We start from the raw sequence: 25095 nt of genomic DNA on the forward strand, positions 1-25095 counted from the left end.
GAACGAGAGACGCGCGCGCGGTGCAGCGGTGTTGGCCGGAACTGATCACTGTTTGTGTGTCGCTGCCTAACCACCACAGTCGCCAGCGCGGCGCGGAGGCACTGCAGCAGTTTAAACGCCAGACCACGTTGACCCAGCAACACCCAGCCCCCCTCCCCCGGGCCGCGCACAAACAGCCCATGCTGACCTACGAAAACATAGTACATACGTACGCTGTGATACGGCGATGCGCTTCTCGCAACAGCCAACTTGTTCTTGCAGCCATGACACCCCGGGGATTGAAGTGGGGGTGGCAAGGTCTCGGCTATTGCACTTAGCCCAGCTCTGAAGCGCCTCTGCTGATGATTAGCAAGCATAAGGCATCGATAATCGCACTCGGAGCTGAAAATATTTCGTAAACCGAGGCATTAGGGTTCATATTCTTTGAAATCGCGGAAACATCACAGCTGGTTTCATGGTGTAGGGGTTATCACATATCCTTAACATGTAAACACTTCAGTGCTCATTGTTGCGGATAAGGTCCCCGGTTCGAGACCGGGTGAAATCATCTTTTTGGCTTAAATACTTTTTTCTTTTTCGGCTCGTTCAAGTCTTTTTTTTAATCATGACGTAGATCAGCCATTTGAAAACTTTTCAACCTGGTTTGCGCGTGTGTAAGCATAGTAGTGCTACAAAGAACTTTAGTGGAATCCGAGAGGAAGAATCTTCATAGTGGGTTTCATGGTGTAGGGGTTATCACATATCCTTAACAAGTGAGCACTGCAGTGTTCTTTGTTGCGGATAAGGTCCCCGGTTCGAGACCGGGTGAAATCATCTTTTTGGCTTGAATACTTTTTTCTTTTTCGGCTCATTCAAGTCTTTTTTCTAATCATGACGTAGATCAGCCATTTGAATACTATCCTTTCTTGATTTGCAGGTTCTGCGAGAGCACAGTGGCGTAACATATATGCTTGCCACCACACCAGAGAACAAGACTGGACCTCATGCTCCTGCTGCGAAGTGCTCACTTGGGCATGTCCCTTGGTTAAGTGAGCAAATCGCCTGGTGCCAGCGCAAAGCCATGGTTGACATAGCAAGCATTTGGCTCTAACCACAATCGTTTATCGGTTTCATGAGCTTTCTACAATGGCTATTTCCGTCCCGTTGACTAAGTCTTCAGACCGCGGTGCAGCAGTGTCATTCGCAGTAACAGCCTGTTGCGGCACGGCATCGTCAACGCCGACGGCAGTCGCGTACGCATGTGCGCTCGTGAGCATGTCCCCGCTTTCTCCGTCGCCCCAGCGTGTGACGCGCGTGCTACGATCGCCTGCGACGATGTAGTCAACCCATGCCTGCCATGGCGGCTGGCCTGGCGCATAGAGCGTGTACGCCGCCGCGCGACCGTACGTGCGCATCGCGGCCGCGATGAGGATGTCTGCGCTGAGACCCTTGATGAGCTGCCGGTGCGTCCTGAAGCGATGTAGGCGGTACGGTTCGCTGTTAATCCAGGGCACATCGCTGTATGTGCGGAACACCTCCTGTGGTGCGCGGTGCGTGTCGACTGTGGTAGGGTCCGACAATGGTATGTTGCTGTACTCTGCGGGTATGCACGAAGAGAGGAAGAGCTCTAGTGGGAAGGACCACATGGCAGATACCTCTGTTGGACACGGTACCAGGCTCGGCAACGTCTCCTCTGGGTCTATGAGGAGAAAAATGACAGGATGCACAAGCAGGCAGGTTTTTGAGATGACTTCGAAATGTAGTGAACGGAGGATGGCCAGGGCGTGGATGAGCATGCTTTCCTGTGCTTCTTATGGAGTGCTCGGGCTAACTGCTGACTCACATGGCGTTCCCGTGTGCACCCAGAAGAGCGTTGTGCCCAATTTACTCTGCGCGAGTCCTATCTCCTCCTCACTTTCGCGCAACGCGGTCCGTTCCACGCAACCATCCGTGTGATCCGCCTTGCCTCCGGGTAAAGAGGCTTGCCCGGGGTGCGATCGAAGGTTCAGTGCACGCGTGGTCATGAGGACCTGCAATTGTGGCGTAGGCAGGCGAAGCGATGGGTCCGAGGCTGGGCTTTTGCCCTTTCCCGAGACGTCACCATCCCACACGTGATCCGACTCGTAGAGAATGACTGCGACAGCAGCTTGCGTCCGACTCGTGATGCTGCACAAGACAGACGGTTAATGAGGAGAGATCAAGCCTTGTTCATCATTACGATTCTCACTCAAAGTCTGTACGGGCGGGCGGCGTTGTTGCTAGGCGTCGGACGAGCCGGGCATTTGCCTCGGTGATACCTTTCAGCGCTGCTTCGGGCAGCTGCTTGCGGATCGACGATGCCATACCTGAGCGCAGCGGCCTGGTTGTTTTTCGATCCACTGTGAACGAGAGCAATGGGTTTTGCACCCACGAAGCAAGCGACGGTTCAGACAAAGATGCAATTCCAAAATTGGGGAGATGGCGTGCATGGCGGCGGGCTGCAGTTAAGTTAGTTTGTCGAACATTAGCTTGATTCTTTCTTTTTAACAAATAATAAAATAATAGAAAATGCAGTGTTCAGGTCATTGGGTTCAGGCACATTCTAGCATATTCGGCCCTCTTGCGTCCTCACTTGTTTGCACTTAGGGACGTGCTGATTGCTGATCCATCGTATGGTGCTCATAACTTTCCCGTGTATACATAGGCGAAACTGCCGCGACCAACGAGCTACAAGCACAGGAGAGCACTGAGAAGTGCGCACTCACACATGAAAGGTTGGGATTGCGGCTGCAGCAGGCAGCAGCTCGGCTAAAGACTGCGCAGACGGTAGAACAAGGTGCAAGCAAACAGGTCAGCGGCACACTCACACTCCAGACTCCTGGAGTCAACGACCACTCAAGTAATGAAGGCTTTACCCGACATGCTTGCTTATGCCAATGCAAACATGGACCCGGACAATCGGATGGCCTTCCTCTACACCCAAGCAGTTTACCTGTACTGGCCTCGTCCCTGCTGCCCCGCTCCGCTCCGTAGTCTGGATGTACCTGGGAAATGCTTGCTCAAATCTCGATCTGAGCTACCTAACTGGACTGGCGGTTTGCATCCATGCAAGAGTAAATTAAACGTGCACACAACAAAGCAGAGCTGACTCTATAGGCTTTTGGCATCAGGCCAGTCGAGGGAGCGATTTGCCTCCACGGACCTCACGATGTGATTCTTGGCGATACGGGATCCAGCTGCGAGGCCACGATCGGACAAGGCTACCCATTTACCTGGGGGGCACAAGTGATACTGCTGACTTGATAATACTTGCTTTGCGCTAGGAATCTCACTGGCTGACAGCCCTCCATTATAAGCACACGATTGAGTTTCTACTCGCTTGCCTTAGAACCCCCGCACCGTTTGCGCGCCCACACGAGCCCTACCACCACAACTATGGCCTGCCTCATCGTCTGATTACAGCTCATCAGCCCGCGCCTTTTCTCAGCCATGGAGATCAATCAGCCCTCCTCTTCAACCTTCATCGGCGAACCATCGAGCACACCAACAAAGTCGTGGCACAGAAGACGGCTTTCGGGAAATCTCCTCATTGGTGGTCCACGAGATGAGCAGCGAGACTTAGGTCCTCTCTCTGATCACCGTCCAGCGACGCCTGCATCCCTCGACAACTCTCACCACGATGGGTTTAGTTGGTACATGCAGCCACTATACTACAACACGCCTCCTCCTTCGCCTCTGTCGGAAAGACGCACGAAGATTCGGAGCGCCAACTCACCCAATCTGCTCTCTTTTCTCTCACCTGGGCAAGACGAGCCTATGGATAGTCCTGGTGACTCTCGGAGCAGCTCGCCAGGTTTCTTCACATCAAATGCCAAGCGCTTCTCGTCACTCTTATTTTCCCCGCTCTTTCCTTCGCCGCAGTTCAGCTCGGATCAACTTTCATCACCAAAGCCATCCGCGCCTTTCGAGGTGGTCTGTTTAACGCCGTACTCGCCGTCACACCGTGGTCGGAATCCGCGCTTGATCGATCTCACTATCCAGGCACAATCTCCTCATCCGGACCTGTCCGACGATCCTTTTGCACCTGATCCCATCGCTGTGTCGGCTTCTCCGCGGGCTCAGAAACGACCCCTTACACCACAGGCGCGCCCTGGTAGCGGAATTTTCGCTCCATTCAGACGGGACTCGGTCCTCTTCGTACCTTCAAAGGCGCCGGGATCGAACGACCGTCACCCTACGACACGGCATCGCGAGTCGCGTGCGCGCAGCAAGAGCTTCAGCGGTATCCCGCTTGCGTGGTTGAACAACCCGCTCCTCGACGCCGACTTAGAAGTGCTACAACGCGGTCCCGAAATTGCATCGCCTACAGTTGATCCGCTGTGGCAAGCTGCAGATGATGCGCGCACGCTTCCGAACATTAACCCAGGATCCATGGAGCATCGCACTTCATTCCTGGGCCATCTCAGCATATGCAATCAGAATGGTCACTCTTACGAAGATGCTGAGGAGACGTTGCGCGATTGTGGCAGCCAAGCTACCTTCGACATGCAAGATTTTTTCGAGGACAACTACTGGCGGCGAAGGAGTCAGCGCAGTCTTGAACCAGCCTGGCCAGAGTCTCTGCTCGAACATCCGGAGGAGAGACCAACGGAGCTCGCACCAGCGCTAGAGCTCAAACATGTAACCGATGATGGCCGCTTGTCAATTCCCAGAACGCTGCTGTACGATTTTGACCGACATGAGCGTGATGCGTCTCAACCTCCGATCGACCAACTGCAAGCTCGCGACGAGCTTCGCACGCTCGGGTCGATTCGCCGACCGCCCATCATCTCAAGAGAAGCACTCCAAAGCATTTGCAGCGAGCTCCTAGCGCGCAGACAAGAGCGAGATGCGGCAGAGTGCCTGCTGAAGAAGGGGCGTACGGGTGAGACCCTTGTCACTCTTCCAACAAGGCGAGGAGTCAGGATATCTAATAGCCTACCAATGCTATTCAGCATTGCGAATACGGCAAGTGCGGTCGGTCCAAAACCGCCCGTGCGGGGGGCAGACTCTCAAATTACTGGGAGGCGCGCGGTGTGCCGGAAGAAGAGCTTCTCAGACCTGCTCGCTGGATGCATGTCTTCTGTCAAGTCAACCACAAGCACTCGTTTCAAGGACTGATCAAGGACTGATTGGGACCCTGAAAGTGAATAAATCTTACAATGGCCTAGCTATGGTATGTGATACCCGCCATATACGCGTATGCTGTCATAGGCACATTTATGCATCTTCAAGAGACATACAATTGCGAGTCAGGTCAGTGTAAGATATGCTACGAAGCATGCGTACCCTTTTTGCAAGCCCTCGAGCCCCAGTGCACTTCCCTCAATGCTCCAAATTGCCCATTGGGCAGATTCTTGCGTGGGATGTCGATGCTCAACCCATGCCGAAAGAAAGTCGTGCATCATCGCTTGCTCTCTGAGCTCGACCAGAACAAAAACCACCGTGAATTCCGGGTGGCATAGCGCGGTCAAAGTGTCCAAGAAAGCAGGAAACAAGCTTGGGTTGAAGATGCAGTCAACTGCGACCACGATGTCCGCAGGTCGGAATGGCAAATCATCCTGCAGGCTGTGCTTCCCGAAGGGTGCATGAATGTCTCGCAGGACGGTTCGAAGAGCCGACGGTTGCCTCTTCGTCAATTGCACTGCATCTCTCACTTGCGTCCAGTCTAAGGCCATCGCTTGAGGAGACGTCTGAAGTGATGCATCACAAACGAAGTTGATATTCTTTCGAAGCAACAGTAGGAGCGCTTCTTGATCCGTTGCGACCCACGTCACAGTGCCTTGGCCTGCTTTGAAGATGGTAGAAGAGTGCAAGATGGCAGAGAGAACGCCCGTACCCGCTCCGAGCTCCAATACGCAAAGATCGCGAGATGCACCGTTGCAAGTCCAATCCAAAAGAGACGGTACAGGGTCGCCGCTGGCGTTGACAAGAGGGGCCTTGTTGACGTGTTGCCTGACCATCGTAGCACCAAGAAGAATGCTGTTGCCGAGAGAAGCAAGGCGAAAGAAAATGAGTCGCTCTCTTCTGATATTCGTGCACTCATGGCAACCTTACCTCGACCTCCACATTACGCTGCCTGTATTGCCGCGTTGCGAGCGGAGACTTGTCTGGCTTTGCCAGATGTACGCTTCGACATGGCTAGGCCCGCCCTGCTTTGCTTTGACGTCCTTTTTCCCTTTCCCTGTCTTTTGCGTAGATACCTTCGATCGTCTCGCAACTGGATCTGCTTCTGCGGCGTCCACGGGCTCCACAGAGACTCCAGGAGCGATCGCTGAGTCATCCTGCTGATGGTAAGGCTCAATATCTCGTAATTTGACGGTGACACGAAGGAGGTCGGACCATATCTCCACGTGTCCGAGACCACGGCGGCCAGGATCGGGCCTACTGAGAGAGTAAAGCAGGAAGATCTGAAGGATAACAAAGTGGTTGACATTGCCATGTGTTTCGGTTAGCGTTCCTCGAATCGGGCGAACAGCTGTGACGGTGTCGCCTCACTTCCTCGTCGGCATCCTCCACTCTTCTGGAATGCTGCGCAGCATACTCGCTGCGCAGCGCTGGTACGAGCTCTGCTGCTGCAGCTAGCATTTATCATCCTTGTGCACTTGAAACCCTTCCGACAATGCACCTGATGATCTGTGTAACTTGCAGGAGGCGCAGAGGGTGGTATCATGATTCATAGACGGGGCCAGTATTCACATGAGTGCGAGTAGGGTCGTAGGGCGCACGAGTTGCGCCTCATACATGGGCCATGCCCGCCTTCGATCATGCGCGTTATACTGAGGGCCTAAGGCGGAAGCAGTCGTGCTCTTCATGTCAAAAATCAAGCGAGGACATATGGCAATGCTATTTGAAATGGACCATGTTGGTCTAGATATTTGTCATTACAGACTCAGTGTGTACTCCTTGCCCATGTGCAACGCAATTGCTTCCAGATTGCCCCCAAACCTCCTCAGCGCTTTTTTCTCTGTGCGCATCTCCTCCACCAGAAATCTGGCCGTAACAGCGGCGTCGGCGTTGGGGCCAACGATAATGCCCATTTCTGAAGGGCCTCTAGGTCTCGGAGATGCGGTGCGTGAGAGCGTTGAGAGGCTAAAGCCACGCGATGAGCCGCTGTGTGTCCTCCAGAACAGAGGGGTGCGCCCGTGCCGCTCCTTGGAGTCAGCATCAGGCGAAGGCTCGCGCGAAGACATGCGGGCCTCCTTGTTTTGCTTGTGCTCGGTATCGATAGCCGATGTGGATTGCGTCATGTGCTGATAGTCGCATGTTGAGCCGCTTGAGCGTCTGCTAGTATTGCTAAGCTGACTCGCGCTACGACGCAATGCGTGGCCTTCAGGCTCCTGCACATGGGATTGACCGGTACGGGACGGCATGTTGGCTCTGTCATTTGGCTTCGTTTCCTGCTGCTGCTGATCCTCTGCTGCCTGCAGTCTCTCAGCTTCCTCGAGCTGCGTCGACAGATGCTGCCACGCTGCCTCGACGAGTGGTTTCCATTCCTGGAGTAGTGCATCGGCCCAGGTGTGGGCCCCAATAAACCCGGAGATGGACTTTTCGTATTCTTGCCAAGACAGGCCGAATGCCTCGGGTGGAGATGGAACGACGATGCGACCGCTGGCTGTGGGCAGGCGGTTGTAGAGAATATGCAGCAGGATGAGCGGCGGGGCAGCTCTGAATGCGCGAACCGTCTCGGCCGGCAGCACTTGTTGGCCATCGGGACCAGCATGTGTATCACGCCCCTGTCCCTTTGCGCGCAATGCCAAGGAGACAGCTTCGGGATTGACCTCGAGTACCTGGACGCAAGTGACGATGCTCTTGAGACCATGTAGAGCCTCAGCAAGAGCGGCCCGTGCTAGCTCATCTACCTCATTGTGTTCATCCGAGCTGCTATTGTCATCCTCGTCATCCACAGAAGGCGCAACAACGACGTGGGAGCTCAGAGCTCTTCTACGCGCAGGCTCGTCGTAGAAGCCGCTGCAGAACTCCTTGACAAGCCTTTCAACAGTTTGTAGTTCAGCAATAATCTGTGCAGACTTTCTGCATCGGTAGAATCCGCCATCCGGCACGGGCTGCCAGCAATCAGGCGCTGCACGACCCGAGTTTGGGCGAGACAATTCGACAGGCTCGGAGCGTTTGCCTTTACCGGTCAGAGCGACGGCTTTCAGCGCAGAACTGAGCTGGGCAGGGCTAGGGTTGCGTTTGGCAGATTGGCCGTCTAAGAGCGATGCAACTTGGGGCGAAGCGACGGCGGAGATGCTACCGTTTGAATGCTGAAGGAGGGGCCCTTTCACCCCCAATGCTGAGCACATGAATGTCGCCTCCGCATTGCGCGCCGATAAGATGAACAGAGCCTTCCAGATGATGTAGATGGTGACGGAGATGAACCAGCCTTCGCCATCTTTGGATGTCCTGTTCTCAATTCGAGCGACGAGCATCCTGCGGCAGCCCGCAAGTCTGCCATCCAGCTCCTTCACCCAGACACCGCCCCCGTTGCCCCCGTCTGCAGATTTTCCCGATGGCGAGACGTCACCGGGCGAGACGAGCGACTTAAAAGGCGTCATCGTACCATCGACCGTGCCCGCTGGTGAACCCGGTGTTTTCTGATCGGCGGGTGCACCACTGCCAAAAGCATTGAGCTGAGACACCGGCGTGAAGGGTGCAGTGACGGCCTTTTGAATGCACGTTGTGATGCTCATCTTGGTTCCACTCAAGATCGGCTGGATGACATGCAAGATCGTGCCCTCCATCTTTCTGCGGACAGGCGTGAGAATCTCCGAGACGAAGCGGGGCAGCTGGGGATGCTCGTCACCGTCACCCTCGAGGCAGCGTTCGAGTGAGTCTTCTACGATCCATTCGATCGCTATCAATCCGATGTTGAATTCCATCGCGGCGGGCAGAACACGACCCTCCTTTGGCGTGGACGGGATCTTGAGGACGTTGGGATCCTTTGAGGAGGATATGAGCAGCGAGTCGATGCGCGTGGCAAAGAGCGTAAGGGCTTTCAAGACCTGCCTTGCAACTGCGCGGAGAAGGTACGAGTCCACGCTAGCAGCATAATGCAACTGCTCTGTGACAGTCTGTGCGAGTTCTTGCACCCGAATCTTGTCCGGCAGCTTCTTTCCCTCGTAGGAAATAATCGAGAGCGTCGGAATGCCAACTGTGTCCCTCTGACCACCGATTCCGTTTCCCACACCGACACCGATGACCTTGGCAGCACCAGCTACGGTGCTAGAGACGCTCACAGCGCTATTCATGGCAGCAGCACCTGGCGCACAAGGCAAGAAAGCCTTGTTGACCAGGTCGCTCAACTTGAGCGAGTAGTGGGCCAAGAGCTGAGGATCGGGGTTGGCTGGGGGCGCCATTTTTCCTGAAGTCACGGTGCTAAGCGTGTTAACAGGTTGCTGAGGCGGGCTGTTACGAGCCGATGTAGGAGTACCAGGGACACTTTCGGCACCATTTGTGACGGCGGCACCCTGTTTGCGCGTCAGGCTTGACATTTTGTCACCGGCCTTGGAGACTGAGTTGGAAAAGGAAGAAAGGCCCAATCCGAAGCCGAACGTTTTGGGCTTTGCAATGGCTGAGCACCCGTCGACACCGAACCCAGTGGTCCCCACACTTGATAAGGGATGCTTTGTGCCCTGCTCTTTGGGAGCTATCGCAGCTGCAGCATCTGCTACACCATCCCTGCGTAAGTCGACGCGGGAGATCCGTCCCTCGCGCACATCTTGCGCACTCTTACGAGTGGTGAAAATTGGCGCCTTGAGCGGCATGATGATGATGTTTCGGATGAAGGGATGTTCCAGGTAATACGGATGTGTGAGATGAATGGAGGTCGTCGATGTTCAGGGTCTGACGCAGGCTCCGACGTCCCGGCCAAGGACTGTGTTAGTCGCCCTCATCGATAGTAACAAACGCGCGTCTGCACAAGCTCGTTCGCGAGCGGCGAATCACAATACCGATGCTGGGTATCGGCGTTCAGGCTTTGATGGATAACCAAGTCGGTTGAAGGAGATGCTGCTTAAAGGCGACGGTGGTCTGCCTCTGCGAGAGCGTCGACAATATGATGAATGATGAAGGGGGTCCTTATGGGGGCCGGTCAGAGGAGTCCAAGTACAGAATCAACTGGACCAGGAGACCTCTAGCTGTCAAGGAGGTCCGGCTGCATGCAAATATAGATAAGATAGCGTCAGCATGACACTTCGCATTCAGCCGCTCATCCATAGACGGAATGAAAATGACAAAGCAATGAAACTCACGATTCAGCGCGCACGTTTAAGCCACTACAATCGGGGTCTATCATAGGTGTAAATGAACCTGCTGGGTGTAAATACTTCGGATGAATGCGGGACTACTGCCTGCTTGAACTAGAACGAAGTAGAGTGATCTTCAGATACGTCTGGTACCAGGAAAGGATATTGGCATTTGTTATGATGGTGAACAAGATGTAAATATGCTTAAAAGCAATGCAAGCAGAGAGTGGTTGTGGCTCCCGAGTTCATTTTCAAGGCCAATGACAAGAAAATTCTTTCATAAAGTCACGTGATCCTCTTTCGCAGCACCACACAGAACCCCAGCCTCCCCTTTCTTTCTTTCTTTTTTCCGCCTTGTGCGGCGCATCAAAGGTGGCAATGTGCACCTCTCTCCAGCTTCTTGCTCACGGACAGCTATCCGTAGAACCGTAATAACCTCGTAGAGACGCAGAACACGTAGAGCCATCAAAGTGATCAACCACATCTTCATGTACCACGCTCATCCACAGGACTGCGGCATGCTTTCTCCCCTTTGGTCGCGCTCAGCTAAAGGAACGTTAATGCTAACACCTGATGAATCTGCGCATACAGAGCAACCGACAAGCCGCTACAATTGCAGGCTGACGAAAGTAGAGGGATATGTCAAGTGCGGCGGCTTCATATGGCCGTCCATTTTTAGGCTACAAGATGTGAGTAAAGATGGAGATGCTTTGCCCTGCGCACATCGTTTCGACGAAGCACAGAGATCTGGGCTCTGTCGTAGTGTAACTTCGTGATTACTTTTTATCAAAAGTGTCCAATACTGTGAATGGGTATGTGATGTCGTCAGAGTCGCATTTTCAGTCAGGGTAGGTTGAAGACTGCAGGGTACAGTGATATTGATTCATACTCACTGATGGTGACGGGACCATCGTTGACGAAGCTAACGTCCATCATGGCGCCAAATTGACCATCTGTGGGAACGTAGAACGGAATGAGTGCGTGAGTGAGTCAGCCATTGGTGGGCATGCAAAGAGAGGCTGAGGAAGAGAGTTTAAAGCGACACACCTTTGATGCAATCACATTTGTATGCTTCACGCATACTAGCGAGAAACTGTTCGTACAGTTCCCGCGCGCTTTGACCGCCCATGGCCCTGTGAAAGTCCGGCTTGGTGCCCTTGTTCATGCGCGCATGCAATGTAAACTGTGAGACTGGGTTCCAGGGTGCAAAATTGGCGCGTTTTCCGGTTATACATCCAGCACGGAGGCTTCAGTCGATCTGAACAAACTGAGTGTAAGGCAGAAGTGCAATGTGGACGAACCGCAAAGGACTTCTCCGCCCAGAGCCACCACATTTGTTTTCCAAGGTTTCCCGCCCCACAGCTCTTCCCCTCCTGATTTGTGGGCGCCATTCTGTGCGAGTGCCGTGTCTTGCGTGTCATCAGCTGGGTTTTGTTTTACTGGATCTTCCAGCTTGCCATTCGCATCCTCGAGTATAGAGGCGACAACTCGTCCCCCATGCCCATTAGCGACAATGAGCTTATCCGCCTCGCCTCTGAGAATCGCCTGGGCAGTCAGACCCTCATTCCAGAGCTTGGCGCCGAGCACTCTAGTGACAAGCGGTGAAATTTCGGCAGCGGTGTCCTCCGTTGAGATGCCGATCAGCGCGACGATGCCGGGTCCGATGCGTGAGATGATGCGGCCATTTACTGGAGAGGTTGCATCGAGAAGAGCGAACCGATGACAGATGGCATTGAGGTTAGAGTGGAGTAGAGGCAGAAAATAGCCGCAAGGCTATGCATCAGTAGCCAGTGGTGGTGGTTTCCTTCCTTCTCCTACTGCTGTCCTTCATGCTTACGGGATTGTATTCCTACGCAAGACACCGCGAACCCCTCGCCGGGCTTCTTCCGTATCGTCACAAGATTGCATCATCCCCTAACCCCCTGGCCCCCGGTGAACAAAAGGTGGTAGTCGAATCTGTAGCTTACCTTCCACGGAAGCAGCCTTTACTCGCTGCAATACTGCGCGCATGGTTGTGGATCCTGTTCGCAATCATGCACTTGCACGGTCGATTTAAGCTGGAGCTGCCGAGGGACGAGCGAGAGCAAGCCAGACTTTGTTCGCAGCTTCTATCACTGATGACAGCACTGTGCAAATAGAGACGTGTCCCAATTTACAATGTATATGGTTTTCTTGGGGTACAGGTTAAGTGTTGTGAGTAGTGAATTGTCACCGCTCACCATATGCTGATTGCGATGTTTGAATTGGTAGACAGCTTTGGAGACTCGGACTCGAGACTCGAAAAGATGGCGGTAGGAAGTTGCGAGTTTCCCGACGCTGGGCGGACGGGTGGCCGGAGACGATAACCGCATTCAGCTCCTAGAGGAGGCAAGGATTATGCAACTCGACACAGGCTTGGGCTATCTGTCTTTCATACAGTCTATAGTGACATACGGTATTAGATTGAATTACATACAGATAGAAATGCGGTCGACCACAAGATGACATGACAACATAAGCACGCGCTGGGGAGATGATGCAGGTGACACGGTCGCAAGTTGCAGCCAAAACATTATGCAGGACACCAAGTATGTAGCGAGCCAGACCACTCTCAAGTGGGTAGGGTAGTGAGACAGACGCTAGCAGACGCGCGCGCCAGCCTCCGGTTACGGGATTGTCAAACATTTCCTACCAGAGATATTTAGATTCTCTTGGGCCACACGGTGCCTCAATTTAAATGTGGTTATCTGTGTAGAGTCTAAGTTCAAACCCTGCCCTCAACCCTTGCAACATATAGCGATGCAGCCCCTCTCGAGATCGGACGCCCGCGTCTTGGCATTGCCCCCATGATGAACTAATGGCAGAGCGGGCTGTAGTACCCGCAAACAAGATCGACGCCCCTAGGAGGTTTCAGGGCATAGGGATACTGGACCTAACAGTTGTGGATGTCTGCCTCACATGAGAGCCTCAGAGGTGGAAGTTGGGCGGGTCCCCGCGCAGACGACGGGCGATCACCGTTATAGTCCCATTCTCTTGAACGGGTCAGACAGACGTTCAAGAACCAACTAAGCATGAGACAATCATCGAGGAACGGGCCTTCGGACATGACTTGCTGATCGACATATCTGACGCCCAAATTTTGGGTTACGCCGCTATAGCTTACACCTGTGCGGATTTAAAACATCTGAACAAATTCTTCCAGCCTTTCGGCGACACCCAATTCACGGCTCAGACTGGAAGTGGGAGCAACATCGTATCATCTTATGTGGATGGTGCACCGCCATCAACAACAACATCATCAGCAACAGCAGGCATGTCAGGGTCTTCAAACAATCATCAAGGATTACCGATTCGCATCCAGCTACAAACACTTCCTTGTAATGATGACACGTGGTACGCTGGTTGTTGAAATTGGGACCATGAGAGTGATGACGAAATGTAGGCAGTCCATCCTACGCATCAATCCTTGATTGCGCTTCCAGCTCTCGAAATGTACGTGCCATGCGTGGGAAGAGCTAGGCCCAAGCGATCATCGAGGGCGTCGACGCAACTCGCCAGCTCCCCGGCGCGGGGCAAGATCCAAGCGAAAGCCTTGTCGACGGCGCGCTGCACGATGTCATCCACGTTGGAAGCAAACCAAGCATCCAAGTCAGTCCTGGCGAGCAGCGCAGCGTCGGAAGCGGTAGGATGCAACATAGCGGAGGCGGCAGTAGCATAGGGTGTGCCAGAGTGAATAGTGCCAATGGGAGGGTGTCCCATAGACAAGAGCGAGGGCGTGGGTTGACTTCACTTTTCACACCAAGGCTTTGGAGTTGAATCGCATGGGGAGTAGAGCATGGTGTTTGCGAAGACCCTCCGGCCCCTGAAGCCAGAAGAGGAGCTTTTCCCCAACTACGGAGATAGGTGTGAGTGATGAACTGCTCTCTGGCTATTCCGTTGCTAACCAAATGCGCTTCCCAGACGACATCCCCAACTTCCCGTCTCCGCACCATCCGAGTGGCTTCGGGTGCAAGGTGTCGAAGTGCTAGTTTGCCGTGGCAACAAGAAGTCATTGGCTTCTTCACAATGCTGAGATTTTTGTGCGCTTCTTCCTTTTGCTGTTCCCCGTGTGCTTGTCTATTAGCCATCGTGTTCATTCAATGTTCTCGTTTGCACTCTGCTCTTGCTTCTCTGTTCTCAGTGAGCCACGGAAGGTCCATATTGTACCGCGAACGCAATTGACATCAGCCTACACGACTGTGAACGCAACAGAGCGCAGTCGCTTGCTAGTGTGAGTCAGAGGGAGCAAAAGATTGGGCGAGGGACAAAAGGGTGGAAGCTGCCTAGGCAACGGTCGTATCCGTTAATTGGCTCCTTTATCGTCTTGCAGAAGGCCATATCACCCATATACGGGGCTATGTATAAGTCTACAGGCAACGAGGTTCACTTGTGTGATGATGTAAGGAATCCATATGAGGCTCTTGAGGGTGCAGGCCAGCGCAATAGCAGCGTGAGCGCGACATTAGGGGGGGTGATTATCCGACACCCGCTCTGATGGAGTTCCACAGGATCCCATATGTAGCAGGCTGATTGTGGCGCCGCGTTGCAGATTTCCCTGCACCCAACCATTCGACCGCCGCAGGGCACCGGGGGAGTCACGGGGGAATCGCCGGAGACCTCCGGTTGCAGCCGCGAACTGAGCTCCACACAAGACTGGCTGGCGAGTGGTGCAAAGAGCTGACCACTTGTCCAGTGCCCGCTTTCGAGTGTCAGCGGGTGGAAAACTCTCCCTCTCCAAATTTACGGTGCCTACCCAGCCTGCTAGTGCTGAGACTTGTGTCTCAACAAAGGTCTCTTCGGAAGGCAGGATAAGCTTTTACTAACCCTCACGTCGTGCCCTCATGAAGCACAGCGTCACTTGTCTCAACAGTAGTTACGCCCTCCAGGCGCTGGACTGCTGTGGCAGCCTCCACGGCAGAGTAGAGAGTGCAGGGAGGTGGACAAGAGCTTCGGAGGCCCCGGGTTTGAGTGAGTTCTGGCGCCCGTGCCCGCCTGTGGTGGTGGTGACCGCCCGCTTCTGTCACCCCCGCAGGCGACCAACTGGGCGGTATAAAGAGGTGTTCCTCTTGTGCTGGCTGCATTGGAGGTCGCCCTTTCTTCTCCCTCACCAGCAATCACCCTTCTCTCAGACTACATTTCTTGCCCTTCCCCTTGTCAGCATCGCAAGGTGAGCAAAGCCTCAATCCGAGGTGTTCAGCAGGCCTGAACACGCCCAGATCAACCAACTATCGTCGTATAGCCAGCAGCTTCACAGGTCCCTCTCAGAGCGACTTCAAACTCTCCTTCCACGCGAAGCAGTCCGCTTTTCCACTACAAGTCTACTTCACGTTGGCACACATTTCCTTTGCTAGTTTCGATACACTATGTCAGCAGCAGTCCTTTCTCCCTCGGTCGCCAATGCCCCAGCGGCGGCGGCACCGTCTGTCGCTTCTTCCACTGTCACCAAGCCTGCCGCCAGCACAAAGGAAAGCAGCAGCAGCACTGCGACGAAATCTCGCTCTAGCTCCACCTCTAAGCCATCTTCCAGCAAGTCGGCTCCGAGAAAGGTCCGGTGAGTCATCTTTTCGGACACGAGACAGGCTGCCTGTACGGGTTGGATCAACGCACGCTTTCTACATAAGATCAGGACGCTGACCATTGCAACCTCTGGATTTTCCGTCGTCATCTCCCACCTATATCTTGCTCACATCATGACTGCTCTTGTCTATAACGACACCCCCATATTGCACTCATCTGCCGTGTCGATCTTTTGTCGCCGCCCCTCGACGCAATCGCTCCATCGATGCATGTCACCTGCTGAAACGGCCGTGCCTCGCTTCTACACGCCCACCCTGCAACTCACGCCTGATGATCGACCATCCGAATTGCGCTGCAAACACCTGGTCCTCCAAACCAGCTTCAATGTTGGTTCGCGCTACCGCGTCTGTGATGTGATTGGCGAGGGCGCATACGGAGTTGTCTGCTCGGCTGTCCACCGCGCCACCGGGCACAAGGTCGCCATCAAGAAGATCCAGCCTTTCGAGCACCAGATGTTCGCACTACGCACCCTGCGCGAGCTGAAGCTCCTTCGCTATTTCCAAGAGTGTGAGGTCTCTGAAAACATTATCTCAATCCTGGACATTGTTAAGCCGCCAAGCTACGAGGCCTTCACCGAAGTCTACTTGATCCAAGAGCTCATGGAGACCGACTTGCACCGCGTCATTCGAACACAGGAGCTTTCCGATGACCACGCACAATACTTCACCTACCAATCGCTGCGGGCGCTTAAGGCGCTGCACAGCGCCGATGTCATCCACCGCGATCTCAAGCCGTCAAATCTGCTGCTCAACGCCAATTGTGATTTGAAGGTGTGCGACTTTGGTCTTGCACGATCGGTTCTGACTGCCGAGCCGAATGGAGGCGAAACAGGCTTCATGACGGAATACGTCGCGACGCGATGGTACCGCGCGCCGGAAATCATGCTCACGTTTAAGCAGTACACCAAGGCGATTGACATCTGGGCCGTCGGTACCATCCTCGCCGAGATGCTTACCGGCCGACCGCTCTTCCCCGGCCGCGACTACCACCACCAACTCTCGCTAATCCTCGATGTCCTAGGGACGCCAACGCTGGAGGAATTCTACGCGATCAACTCGCGGCGATCACGCGACTACATTCGTGCGCTGCCGTTCCGCAAGCGTAAGGACTTCGCCAAGCTATTCCCGACCGCAAGTGCCGACGCGATCGACTTCTTGCAAAAGACACTCACATTCGATCCCAAGAAGCGCCTCACAGTCGAGCAGGCGCTTGAGCACCCGTACCTCGCCGCGTACCACGACCCGGAGGACGAGCCGACAGCGCCGAGCCTGCCTGCCGACTTCTTCAAGTTCGACCTAGAGAAGGCGACCATCACCAAGGAGGAGCTGCGCGGCGAGCTGTGGCAGCAGATCCAGGAGTTCACTCCGCTGCTTTGAGAGGCACTTGCTACCATCATTACTTCTGCTTCTGCCCATGCTCGTGCTTCTGCATGGGCATCGGGAGCCCGTGTCCTGCGGCACACGGATAATCGGTTTACGTTTGGGTGCAGACTCGTCCTTTAATTGATACGGATATCGCACCGCGTATGGATACAAGCATCCGCGCTTTACCTTCATTTGTAAGAAAAGAGAACAAGGACCCGGGACTTGGTTCCTCCCGTTCTGCACATTGTACCATTATCAAAATATCTCCATCATTACTGTTATGCTGTATCTGGCAAGCATCCGCATCCTCTAGAATCTGCATGTAATTCTTGCGTTGTTTGAAAGCATTTCGCAGTTGTTCAGCTACGGATTGCCTTTGGCTACCATCGAGTCTGTCATTCGACCACGAAGCATTAGACACGACTTTAAATCAGTGGCAGACGCCTCCGGCACGTGAAAACCTGGAAGACGGGTTGATGCCTCCAATTCAGACTTTGCATTGTGTAGCGGCGGCAAGCCTGCTTTAGCATTGCTGAGGCACTCGTTCTGAAGAGGTGATGTGGTGATGCCTGAACCAGTGTGTAGAAACTACCTGAACCGTGTCCTCAGCACGCGTCACTCCGCAGGCTGGGGCATCGTTGATGTCAGTCTTTCGATCGTTCCTCACATGCTTAACGACGCATAACATCGCTTTGAGACCGTCCTCCGCATTGCATCAAGGGCCGGGAACTCTGCGAACCAAGGCCCGTCGCTGCCGCCTACCAGGCTTATCAGAATGTCGGAGCGCGAACAACTGCTGGGCGACTCAAGCCGACAGGCGAGACAAGCGACTTCGTCGACAGGCGACACTTCGTCAAAATACCACGAAGCTCATCCCGTGTCACGATGGATCGGTGCACTCTCCACTGGAAGCTTACCAAGTAATGACCAAATTTTCACTGCGCTGTACAAAACCGCTGGGGCCCTAGATGGGTTTGCCGCTATTGCTGCCCAAGAGGGCGAGGATGACCCGACTTTGCAGAGCCGTAGAGAATGTCGAGTGAACGAGCAGGCAGATAATGCGCCTACTTCACCTCAGCGAGCTGCTCACCAGGTTTTTCGAGAGACTGCTATGCTGTTTCGAGAGTTTGGAAGATGGATCACGCGGCCTGATGCCGACGTCGTGATTGATGAACCGGACGAGCCAGATGTTGAGAATGCGGCCTCGAAGCGCATGGTCAAAGTACCCGACGGTAATTCCAGAGAGCAGATTCAGCGCGTTATCTATCACGCTCGCAACACGCGCATCCAAGGTCAAGCTGGTAAGAAAAGTGGCCCTAAACCCATGCTCGAGAATATGGAGGTTCTTACCAAGTCTGGCTTTCTTTGTATTCCTGTATCACGTCTTGGCCCCAGATATACCCAGTGCTGGGAAAACTAAGGAAGCGCCTATCCAAGTAGGCGAGGACGCGCCAGACCTGCTGAGCGCAGCAACCCAGCTCATCTTGAAGGTCCTCACTTCAGACGAGTGAGTGCATGCGGTTTTGATCTGAAGCAAGACAGCTGCGCTGATCAGTGTTCGTTCAATTTCGCGCAGAGGCCAATTCCTTGCCAATGATCTTTTTCTCGCCTTCAGGAACTCCCTTGCGAACCCCGTCCCCAAAGCACAACATGTTGCAGCGATCATCGAGGAGAAGACCAAAGCAGCTGTAGACGCTATCCGGTCATCTGGTGCGTGCGCCGCATTAATGGTCCAGAACGTTCATGTTTCACTTATGTCTGATGATGTCTGTAACCCATACTGTGAATTCTCAAGAGTATGAGTGCACCCATCCAGTGCCGACAATCGAACCGCCGAATCAATCTGAGGAGGCAGTGAAGAAGGATGCGCGGAAAGCGGTAAAAGCTGAACTCTCCTCTCCGAGACCAAATCAAAATGAAGATGTCGACATGGACCCAGATGAAATGATCGATTACGCGTCGGAAAGACTTGCCTCAGTAAGTTGCCTGGTCAATTTCGCGGAACTGCGCAACAGCTCAATCTTTAATCGTCTCGATGCAGCTCCTCGGCAACCTCGATTCCGATTCGTCATCTGTCGACGCTCTCGAGACAATGCTTCAGATATGTAAAAAATACATTCAGCACGGTGCTGTCTTTGTACAAACGGTGAAGGAAGCGCCGACGACGGCAGGCAACCCCGTCAAGATCACAAGCGAACGCATGCATGTGGAGGCGAATCGGCATCTCGATCGCTGCTTGCATGCGGCAGGTGAGCTGCTTGAAGGATTGGCTGGCGGTACAAGCCTAGCCGAGATCAAGGCTGGCACCGCCAAGCTAGTCCAGAATGCTTCAGGCGATGATAATGTCAGACAGTGGGTGACCGACATGGGTGACTTTTTCCAAGATGCCATTACTCAGGCGAGGCTACATACCCGCACTACCTGGGCTGGCGCTGGCAGCGGCGAAATGGGCACCAGTGCAAGTGGATCTGGCAGACTGCAGGTGTTCAAGGAGCGCATCAAGAGTCTACTCCGAAAAGGACACGATCTTTTCGACTCCAATCCAGGTATTCAAAGCGACGTTCAACACGTCATCGTTCTCCTAGATAACTTCAAACAGAAAATCCTGCAGGATGAGCGCAACGCTTCGATCAGAGGTCGCATTACGAAGATCTTCGCGCTGCTCAACAATGCCTTGAAAGGTGGTGTGCGCGCTGCAAAACGCGAATGGAAAGAATTCATGGCAGATATACTGTCTGTGATCCTGCCGAGTGCTTTTGACTTGATTAAGATCCTACCGGTACCAAGGCGAGCACCCTCTCACAAATTGTGGGCGCGCCGTCTTTACTAACCGCAATCTCCCGTTCGCTTAGGGTGGAGTTCACTTCCGACAAGCTCGATGCCGTCGTAGACCACGTTGCCATTCCAACGGTCAATCTCATCCCAGATGTAGTCAACGTCCAGTCAGCTCACGATTTTACATGGCGCAAGGATGCGGGCAACTCCGACGTCACTTCGGCCTTGAAGGTCACCGTGTCGGGGTTACGCTTTGCCGTCAACGACATCTCGTTCTACGTTTGCGAGCGATATACGTCGCCTCAACCAAGTCGTTGTGGAGGTTGTTGCGGGTGCGGCGCTTCTAGGAGCTGGGGTGATGGACCTGCGAGCTGGTTCTCATACGAGGAAAGCGCACTGCTGGATGCTGGTTTCGAGGGCGAAGGTATCTCGGCCACCGTGGACCTCAAGACGATTGAGACGAAGAACAACGATGAAGAAGAGAAGCGAACTCGTTTCTTTGAAGTCCGTGACACCGCTTTGAACATTTCACATTCCTTCGTGTTCAATTTGCGCCAGAGTAGGCACTGGATCCTAAATGCGTTGCTACTCTCGATCGCACGGCCGACTATCAAGCTTGTACTCGAGCGTGTCGGCGCGGCGCAACTACAACACGGGTTTGAGAAGGTGGACGAAAAGATGTTTGACATTTATGCCCGTGCTCGGTACCACGCATGGGAGCGATACCACAAAAAGGGCAGCCTCGCGGATGTGAATCCGGGAGTTTGGCATTTCCTTCGCGTCCTGTTTAGCAGCACGGCTGGCAAGACGCCTGAGCGCATCGCTCGGGAGAAGAAGGAGGCCGACGATGCCAAGAAAGAAGCGGGGAAGAAGCAAGCGGAACAACATCGCATCATCGACTCGCAGCCTCACCCGGTCAACCCATTGGAGATCAAGCCGAGCGTAAGTGCACCGTCCTTCGGAGTCGATTAGGGCCTTGCAGGTTCCACGCAATGTTCTCACTTTCTTTCGTTCGCACAGGCTATCATCAAAAACGACAAGTTCGGCTCTTATCAGCTTGCATTTGGCATGAGTTCGCATCTCCTTCCAGGCAAGTCGGGCACTCCCCCATTGAGCTCGAAGACAGATAACGCCCTGCCTGTCGGCGAAATGCCCCCTGCGCTCTCCCAACCCAGTCTTTTTCGGCTGGCACGAGCAGCGCAAGACGAAGCGGTTAAGGCGACCGTCGCGACCACAAATGTACTGTTTCAGATTCCTGAAGTGGCCGAGCGCGAGCGGAAAAGGAGCGGGGAGACCGACGGAGATGAAGAGTATGCGTGGAAGTCTGCTGCATTTGACATCTAACTTATTGATAGGATTGATCACGCGAACTTGTTTTGGATGCTCATGACACCAAGCATGGAATGATTTGCTATGATACAAAGAGGACCCGATTTCGTATGTTCTGGCTACGGGAAGATGCTTGCTTTCATTGCTATTCAATTCGTACCTTGATCAGGTAGAATGTGCGCTGCTGATGCAAATTGGGATCATGCAAGGTACTGATACACATTTTTTACTTCCGTCCTCTCGATGTATTCCTGTGGAGATCAAATGCACCAAGTGTGAGGGGTGTAGCTAGCTGTAATTGAAGGGGGAGAGTGCACGCCTGCTACAAGGACTCACTCTGTCGATCAAAGATTCAATGCGCTTCTTGACATCTGCAGGACTAGGGTGGAAGCGAGTCGAGAGCTGTTTGATAACCTCGAGCACGAGCTCGCTGTGCGCCAAGCGTTTGCGATTTTTCATAATGCGAACGATGCATGCCTGCAAAGCAAGCGGAACGATGTGACATGAGACTCGAGGACGGGACAGCAAACTGGGAAGGAAGACTCACATCCGTCAAATGAGCGCGCTCCTCGAGAATCTTCTCGTTCGTCTCCTTACGCTCCTGTTGCGTCTCCACCCTGGCGACAATTTGCGCGATCTTGATGCGGGCCAGGGGGGCAGTGAAGTTGATATTGAAATAGAACTTGTCTGTCTCGTTCACATCCCTTCCCTTGGGCTCCTTGAGTAGGACCTTGTACTTTGCACATGCTAGCGATTGCAGCGCACGCTTCAGCTCTGCCTCTGCAATGTTGGTACTGGTTCGAATGTCGGTGTAGGTTAGCGACTCCTCCGCATCGAGATCTTCGAAAAGGAGTAAGGCCATCAGAGCATAGGTGGACACGTTGAGCTCGTGCTTGCGGGTTTTGAACGTCACGCGCACATCGGCTGTACCGAGATTTGCTTGCCATGTGAGCCGACGGCCGCTATGCAGTGAATGGTAGTACTGTTCGAAGGTTTTGATGGCCGATTGCATCTGCTCAGGCCAGACAACCGACTGGTCTTGCACAGAAACTGAGGGCCAGAATGTCGCGGTGAGGACGTTCACCGAGAGATCAAAAGGAGTGCTCTGTTGCGAAGCAAGGACCGGATGCCAATCCATACGAAGATTCTATAGTGTCAGCTTTCTGACTCTCGCAAATCTTGCCAGAGTCGCGCAACGGTCAGCACGTACATTTGCTCCTGTCTGCTGCCTTTTTGTAAATGCCGAGTTGGCCTCATCGCTGAGCTTCATGTCGTTCAGCATGCCCTGCAACTTGTGCACGTAGTTATGTCCGCATTCCACCTTGAGCTTGGCCATCATACTGCGCTCGGCATCGTCCGAGACGGACCGCGCGCCGAGCAGACGCTTGGCCAGATGCGTCTTGTAGTATCGCTCAAAGACGTCTTTGTTGTTCAAGAAGCGGAAGATGACAATGGTGCGCTCTAGCACCTCATCCACTTCCTCTTCAGTTTTCTGGCAACCAGTACAGGTATGTGATAGCGTCAGCTGTACGCTCCGCGCTTGTCACGCTGGCTCACAAACAAGCACTCACTCCTTTCAAGCCCTTTTTGAGGTTTTCGTCAATGAAGAGCGAGATAAATTCCGGCGCACGAGGACATTTGTTGATGAAATGCTCGAACGCTTCGCTGATAGCACCCTCGCATTGCGTATCCGAAGCAAATGCCTGCTTGAGGAGCGAGTCGAAACGCGCCTTGAATGCGAGCACTTGCTCCACCCAACGCAAGGCGAGGGACGCTTGCAAGGAGGATGCATTGCCTCCCTCGCCGGCAGTGACTGCGCCGGCATTCTTCTTGCCTGCTGTAGCAGGGTCTTTGCCTTTGCCCTTTGCACACTCTTCGCTTCCCTCGCCATTCTCATCACCTTCTGGGCCGCCAGCTGCAGTCACCGCGATTCCCTTCGCGATGACTCTTTCGACTGCAGGTTTCGGTGCTTTGCTACCCGCGGCCTCAATGTTGTTGATTGCCTCGTTGATAAGAGCTCCTTTTGCAGTGATGTATCCCTTCAACCCTTGTCTCAGCACGGGTATGCCCTGCCCTACGCGCCTAAAGAGCCTGTACATCCGCTCGAGATCTGCGTCCCTCGGCTCGTCGAGCATCGTAAAGATTCCACTGCCAGGCATATCGATGATGGTCTGCAAATGGTCAGAGAGCAGATACCGCTCGAGGAGCAGCCGCAAATCTTTGCCCGTAGACGAATTGAGGTAGACGGTCACGCGGTCTTCTTCCTCCAAGAACCGTCGCTCCACGTGGCGCAGATACTCGGCCGCATCGCCTGACGCGAGCTTGCGCTCTGCTTCTGAGCGGTAAAATTCGACCGAGGTACTCAGGAAGGCCGGCTCGAATTCTTGCTTGTAGACTGAGCGTCGCTGGACGATTGGGACATTTCGATGGGGGTATGAGAGCGTGACGAGCATCTCGATGCATGACTTTACCGCCGAGCGATTGATGACTGACCCTTCACGCTCGATCTGGATTTGTGTCAGCAGTGTTCCGTACAAATTGCGATGGATCGGGTACTTTTGCGACCAGGGCACGTTATCGCGGAAGAGCTCCAGGCCCAACTTCCAGCTTGGCAGCCGACCCTTTTCCGGAACATATACACGATCCTTGAGAGGATGAAACCTGTGATAAGCCTTCAAGGGTGCTACAATGAAGGATCCAATATTGTGTAGAGACTCACAACGTAATTCAGCACCTTGGACAGCGTGTGTGTACATGCGCAGTAATCTTCCCAGACATCGCGAATCGTCTTGAGCAACCGCTCTCCTGCTTGTGCCCTGGCAGCAGCGTCGGTTCTGTCTCCCACGCTCTGTCCACCTGTCAGCGTAGTGGTAGATCCTTCATTGGTATCGTTCCCTAGCGATTCCGATCTGCGCCCTTCCGTCTGCGCTGATCTTCTGTTGTCGTCATCGTCACTGTCGACTTCAAGCTCCTCGACCGCACGCGCCTTTCCTTTGCCCTTTGCACTGGCCAAGGAGGTCTGAGAGGAGAGCTGTCGGCTGGCTGAGACGCCCTTGGGCATAATAATGCCTGGTGGGAGCGACAGCATGCTGCCCGCAGGGAAAGTGGGGACAATTCTCTCTTGACATTGCTTGCTTAGATGCTCTTCGAGCAGCTTGATGATTCCCGAGTAGAGCATGTCTCCTTGGTTGTGCTGCAAGGTTGCAAGTGTGAACGGATGTCAGAAGCGACACGGGACGAAGCAAGCGACGACAATAGATCGACACATACCAGGACGAAATTGTAAGCATACCGAAAGTTCTCCTCAAAGCTGAGCAAAGAGCTATTATGGTTGTAGATTTCATGCACGGCTCTGGAGAGACGCTCCCACATTTCTGGAGTGGACAACTCCAGACCAGCCTAGTCAGAATTGCACAAGCCGACGAGTAATGGCAATTGTCAGCCTTTTATTTCTAAACAATCCCATCTCGGCGGATGGCGCCATAAGACAGCCCTTTACTGGCGAGCAGCTAAGGAAAGCGACCAGTACAATGGCAGTACTTCATACGAAGGCTATCACACAACTCACCCTCTTGGGAGCGCGTAGTTTCCCGCCCTTCGTAGCGGGCCGTCTGGCCGCGCTGCCGCCTTGCATGGCCATTGGCTGTCGTGAGGCGAGATCTGAATGGTGACGTGAATCTGCTACTATCCATGCGCTGTAGACGCCGCCTGCACCCCCTGCTCTCTTCTTGGGCGGCCATTCGAGGTGCAGTGGATGATGAAGACTATGAGATTGACGAGTCGAACTA

At 53.8% G+C, this 25095-nt stretch overlaps 8 protein-coding genes and 2 non-coding genes across 10 annotated transcripts; 5 read left to right on the forward strand and 5 right to left on the reverse strand.

Annotated features, from left to right (window-relative positions):
- Nucleotides 1-448: 448 nt before the first annotated feature.
- Nucleotides 449-547, forward strand: K437DRAFT_t8. Its single transcript has one exon. It is a non-coding gene; the product is annotated as a tRNA-Val (tRNA).
- Nucleotides 548-714: 167 nt separating this feature from the next.
- K437DRAFT_t9 lies at nt 715-813 on the forward strand. The gene has a single exon. It is a non-coding gene; the product is annotated as a tRNA-Val (tRNA).
- A 281-nt stretch (nt 814-1094) lies between these two features.
- On the reverse strand, nt 1095-2387 carry K437DRAFT_243884 (uncharacterized protein). Its single transcript, XM_013389773.1, has 3 exons — nt 2274-2387; nt 1823-2253; nt 1095-1729 (listed from the first exon to the last, which is right to left on the reverse strand). The coding sequence occupies exons 2-3, from the start codon at nt 2001-2003 to the stop codon at nt 1110-1112; spliced, it is 801 nt and encodes a 266-aa protein (XP_013245227.1). The 5' UTR covers nt 2004-2253; nt 2274-2387; the 3' UTR covers nt 1095-1109.
- Nucleotides 2388-3127: 740 nt separating this feature from the next.
- Nucleotides 3128-5183, forward strand: K437DRAFT_18187 (uncharacterized protein). The gene has a single exon (XM_013389698.1). The coding sequence runs from the start codon at nt 3448-3450 to the stop codon at nt 5116-5118; it is 1671 nt and encodes a 556-aa protein (XP_013245152.1). The 5' UTR covers nt 3128-3447; the 3' UTR covers nt 5119-5183.
- On the reverse strand, nt 5184-6733 carry K437DRAFT_18144 (uncharacterized protein). The gene is made up of 3 exons (XM_013389697.1): nt 6496-6733; nt 6055-6407; nt 5184-5979 (listed from the first exon to the last, which is right to left on the reverse strand). Exons 1-3 carry the CDS (start codon nt 6583-6585, stop codon nt 5250-5252), a joined length of 1173 nt encoding a protein of 390 aa, XP_013245151.1. The 5' UTR covers nt 6586-6733; the 3' UTR covers nt 5184-5249.
- Nucleotides 6734-6881: 148 nt separating this feature from the next.
- Nucleotides 6882-9764, reverse strand: K437DRAFT_266744 (uncharacterized protein; the record flags this gene model as incomplete). Its single annotated transcript, XM_013389774.1, has 1 exon — nt 6882-9764. One exon carries the CDS (start codon nt 9762-9764, stop codon nt 6882-6884), a length of 2883 nt encoding a protein of 960 aa, XP_013245228.1.
- A 1114-nt stretch (nt 9765-10878) lies between these two features.
- K437DRAFT_254373 (D-tyrosyl-tRNA deacylase) lies at nt 10879-12673 on the reverse strand. The gene is made up of 5 exons (XM_013389775.1): nt 12212-12673; nt 11546-11932; nt 11292-11435; nt 11138-11197; nt 10879-11046 (listed from the first exon to the last, which is right to left on the reverse strand). Exons 1-5 carry the CDS (start codon nt 12252-12254, stop codon nt 11021-11023), a joined length of 660 nt encoding a protein of 219 aa, XP_013245229.1. The 5' UTR covers nt 12255-12673; the 3' UTR covers nt 10879-11020.
- Nucleotides 12674-15520: 2847 nt separating this feature from the next.
- Nucleotides 15521-17264, forward strand: K437DRAFT_18350 (Pkinase-domain-containing protein). Its single transcript, XM_013389699.1, has 2 exons — nt 15521-15813; nt 16159-17264. The coding sequence occupies exons 1-2, from the start codon at nt 15626-15628 to the stop codon at nt 17213-17215; spliced, it is 1245 nt and encodes a 414-aa protein (XP_013245153.1). The 5' UTR covers nt 15521-15625; the 3' UTR covers nt 17216-17264.
- A 636-nt stretch (nt 17265-17900) lies between these two features.
- K437DRAFT_293145 (uncharacterized protein) lies at nt 17901-21585 on the forward strand. The gene is made up of 7 exons (XM_013389776.1): nt 17901-18504; nt 18599-18710; nt 18780-18913; nt 18999-19180; nt 19245-19990; nt 20056-20920; nt 20999-21585. Exons 1-7 carry the CDS (start codon nt 17979-17981, stop codon nt 21320-21322), a joined length of 2889 nt encoding a protein of 962 aa, XP_013245230.1. The 5' UTR covers nt 17901-17978; the 3' UTR covers nt 21323-21585.
- On the reverse strand, nt 21384-25063 carry K437DRAFT_293146 (Cullin-domain-containing protein). The gene is made up of 7 exons (XM_013389777.1): nt 24876-25063; nt 24578-24706; nt 24027-24500; nt 22879-23952; nt 22518-22799; nt 21855-22412; nt 21384-21784 (listed from the first exon to the last, which is right to left on the reverse strand). The coding sequence occupies exons 1-7, from the start codon at nt 24945-24947 to the stop codon at nt 21596-21598; spliced, it is 2778 nt and encodes a 925-aa protein (XP_013245231.1). The 5' UTR covers nt 24948-25063; the 3' UTR covers nt 21384-21595.
- Between the last annotated feature and the right edge of the window lie 32 nt (nt 25064-25095).

Source organism: Tilletiaria anomala (assembly GCF_000711695.1).
Source record: "Tilletiaria anomala UBC 951 chromosome Unknown K437scaffold_11, whole genome shotgun sequence".
Classification (NCBI taxonomy): domain Eukaryota; kingdom Fungi; phylum Basidiomycota; class Exobasidiomycetes; order Georgefischeriales; family Tilletiariaceae; genus Tilletiaria; species Tilletiaria anomala.

Excerpts from the sequence above, each read along its gene's own strand:
- K437DRAFT_254373 (XM_013389775.1), bottom strand. The coding sequence starts at position 12,254 with ATGCGCGCAGTATTGCAGCGAGTAAAGGCTGCTTCCGTGGAAG. Across the intron at positions 11,933-12,211 it reads AAAGGCTGCTTCCGTGGAAG|TAAATGGCCGCATCATCTCA; the intron begins GTAAGCTACAGA and ends CAACCTCTCCAG. Across the intron at positions 11,436-11,545 it reads GGGCGGAGAAGTCCTTTGCG|TCTCACAGTTTACATTGCAT; the intron begins GTTCGTCCACAT and ends CCTGGAACCCAG.
- K437DRAFT_243884 (XM_013389773.1), bottom strand. The coding sequence starts at position 2,003 with ATGACCACGCGTGCACTGAACCTTCGATCGCACCCCGGGCAAGCCTCT. Across the intron at positions 1,730-1,822 it reads GGTGCACACGGGAACGCCAT|TCATCTCAAAAACCTGCCTG; the intron begins GTGAGTCAGCAG and ends TACATTTCGAAG.
- K437DRAFT_18144 (XM_013389697.1), bottom strand. The coding sequence starts at position 6,585 with ATGCTAGCTGCAGCAGCAGAGCTCGTACCAGCGCTGCGCAGCGAGTAT. Across the intron at positions 6,408-6,495 it reads TGGAGGATGCCGACGAGGAA|ATCTTCCTGCTTTACTCTCT; the intron begins GTGAGGCGACAC and ends GTTATCCTTCAG. Across the intron at positions 5,980-6,054 it reads AGCGTAATGTGGAGGTCGAG|CATTCTTCTTGGTGCTACGA; the intron begins GTAAGGTTGCCA and ends TCTCGGCAACAG.
- K437DRAFT_18350 (XM_013389699.1), top strand. The coding sequence starts at position 15,626 with ATGTCAGCAGCAGTCCTTTCTCCCTCGGTCGCCAATGCCCCAGCGGCG. Across the intron at positions 15,814-16,158 it reads TCGGCTCCGAGAAAGGTCCG|CTTCAATGTTGGTTCGCGCT; the intron begins GTGAGTCATCTT and ends CCTCCAAACCAG.
- K437DRAFT_293146 (XM_013389777.1), bottom strand. The coding sequence starts at position 24,947 with ATGGCCATGCAAGGCGGCAGCGCGGCCAGACGGCCCGCTACGAAGGGC. Across the intron at positions 23,953-24,026 it reads CCAAGGTGCTGAATTACGTT|GATCGTGTATATGTTCCGGA; the intron begins GTGAGTCTCTAC and ends CATCCTCTCAAG. Across the intron at positions 22,800-22,878 it reads TCAAAAAGGGCTTGAAAGGA|AAAACTGAAGAGGAAGTGGA; the intron begins GTGAGTGCTTGT and ends ACTGGTTGCCAG.
- K437DRAFT_293145 (XM_013389776.1), top strand. The coding sequence starts at position 17,979 with ATGTCGGAGCGCGAACAACTGCTGGGCGACTCAAGCCGACAGGCGAGA. Across the intron at positions 19,181-19,244 it reads CGTCGGAAAGACTTGCCTCA|CTCCTCGGCAACCTCGATTC; the intron begins GTAAGTTGCCTG and ends GTCTCGATGCAG. Across the intron at positions 19,991-20,055 it reads AAGATCCTACCGGTACCAAG|GGTGGAGTTCACTTCCGACA; the intron begins GCGAGCACCCTC and ends CCGTTCGCTTAG.
- K437DRAFT_18187 (XM_013389698.1), top strand. The coding sequence starts at position 3,448 with ATGGAGATCAATCAGCCCTCCTCTTCAACCTTCATCGGCGAACCATCG.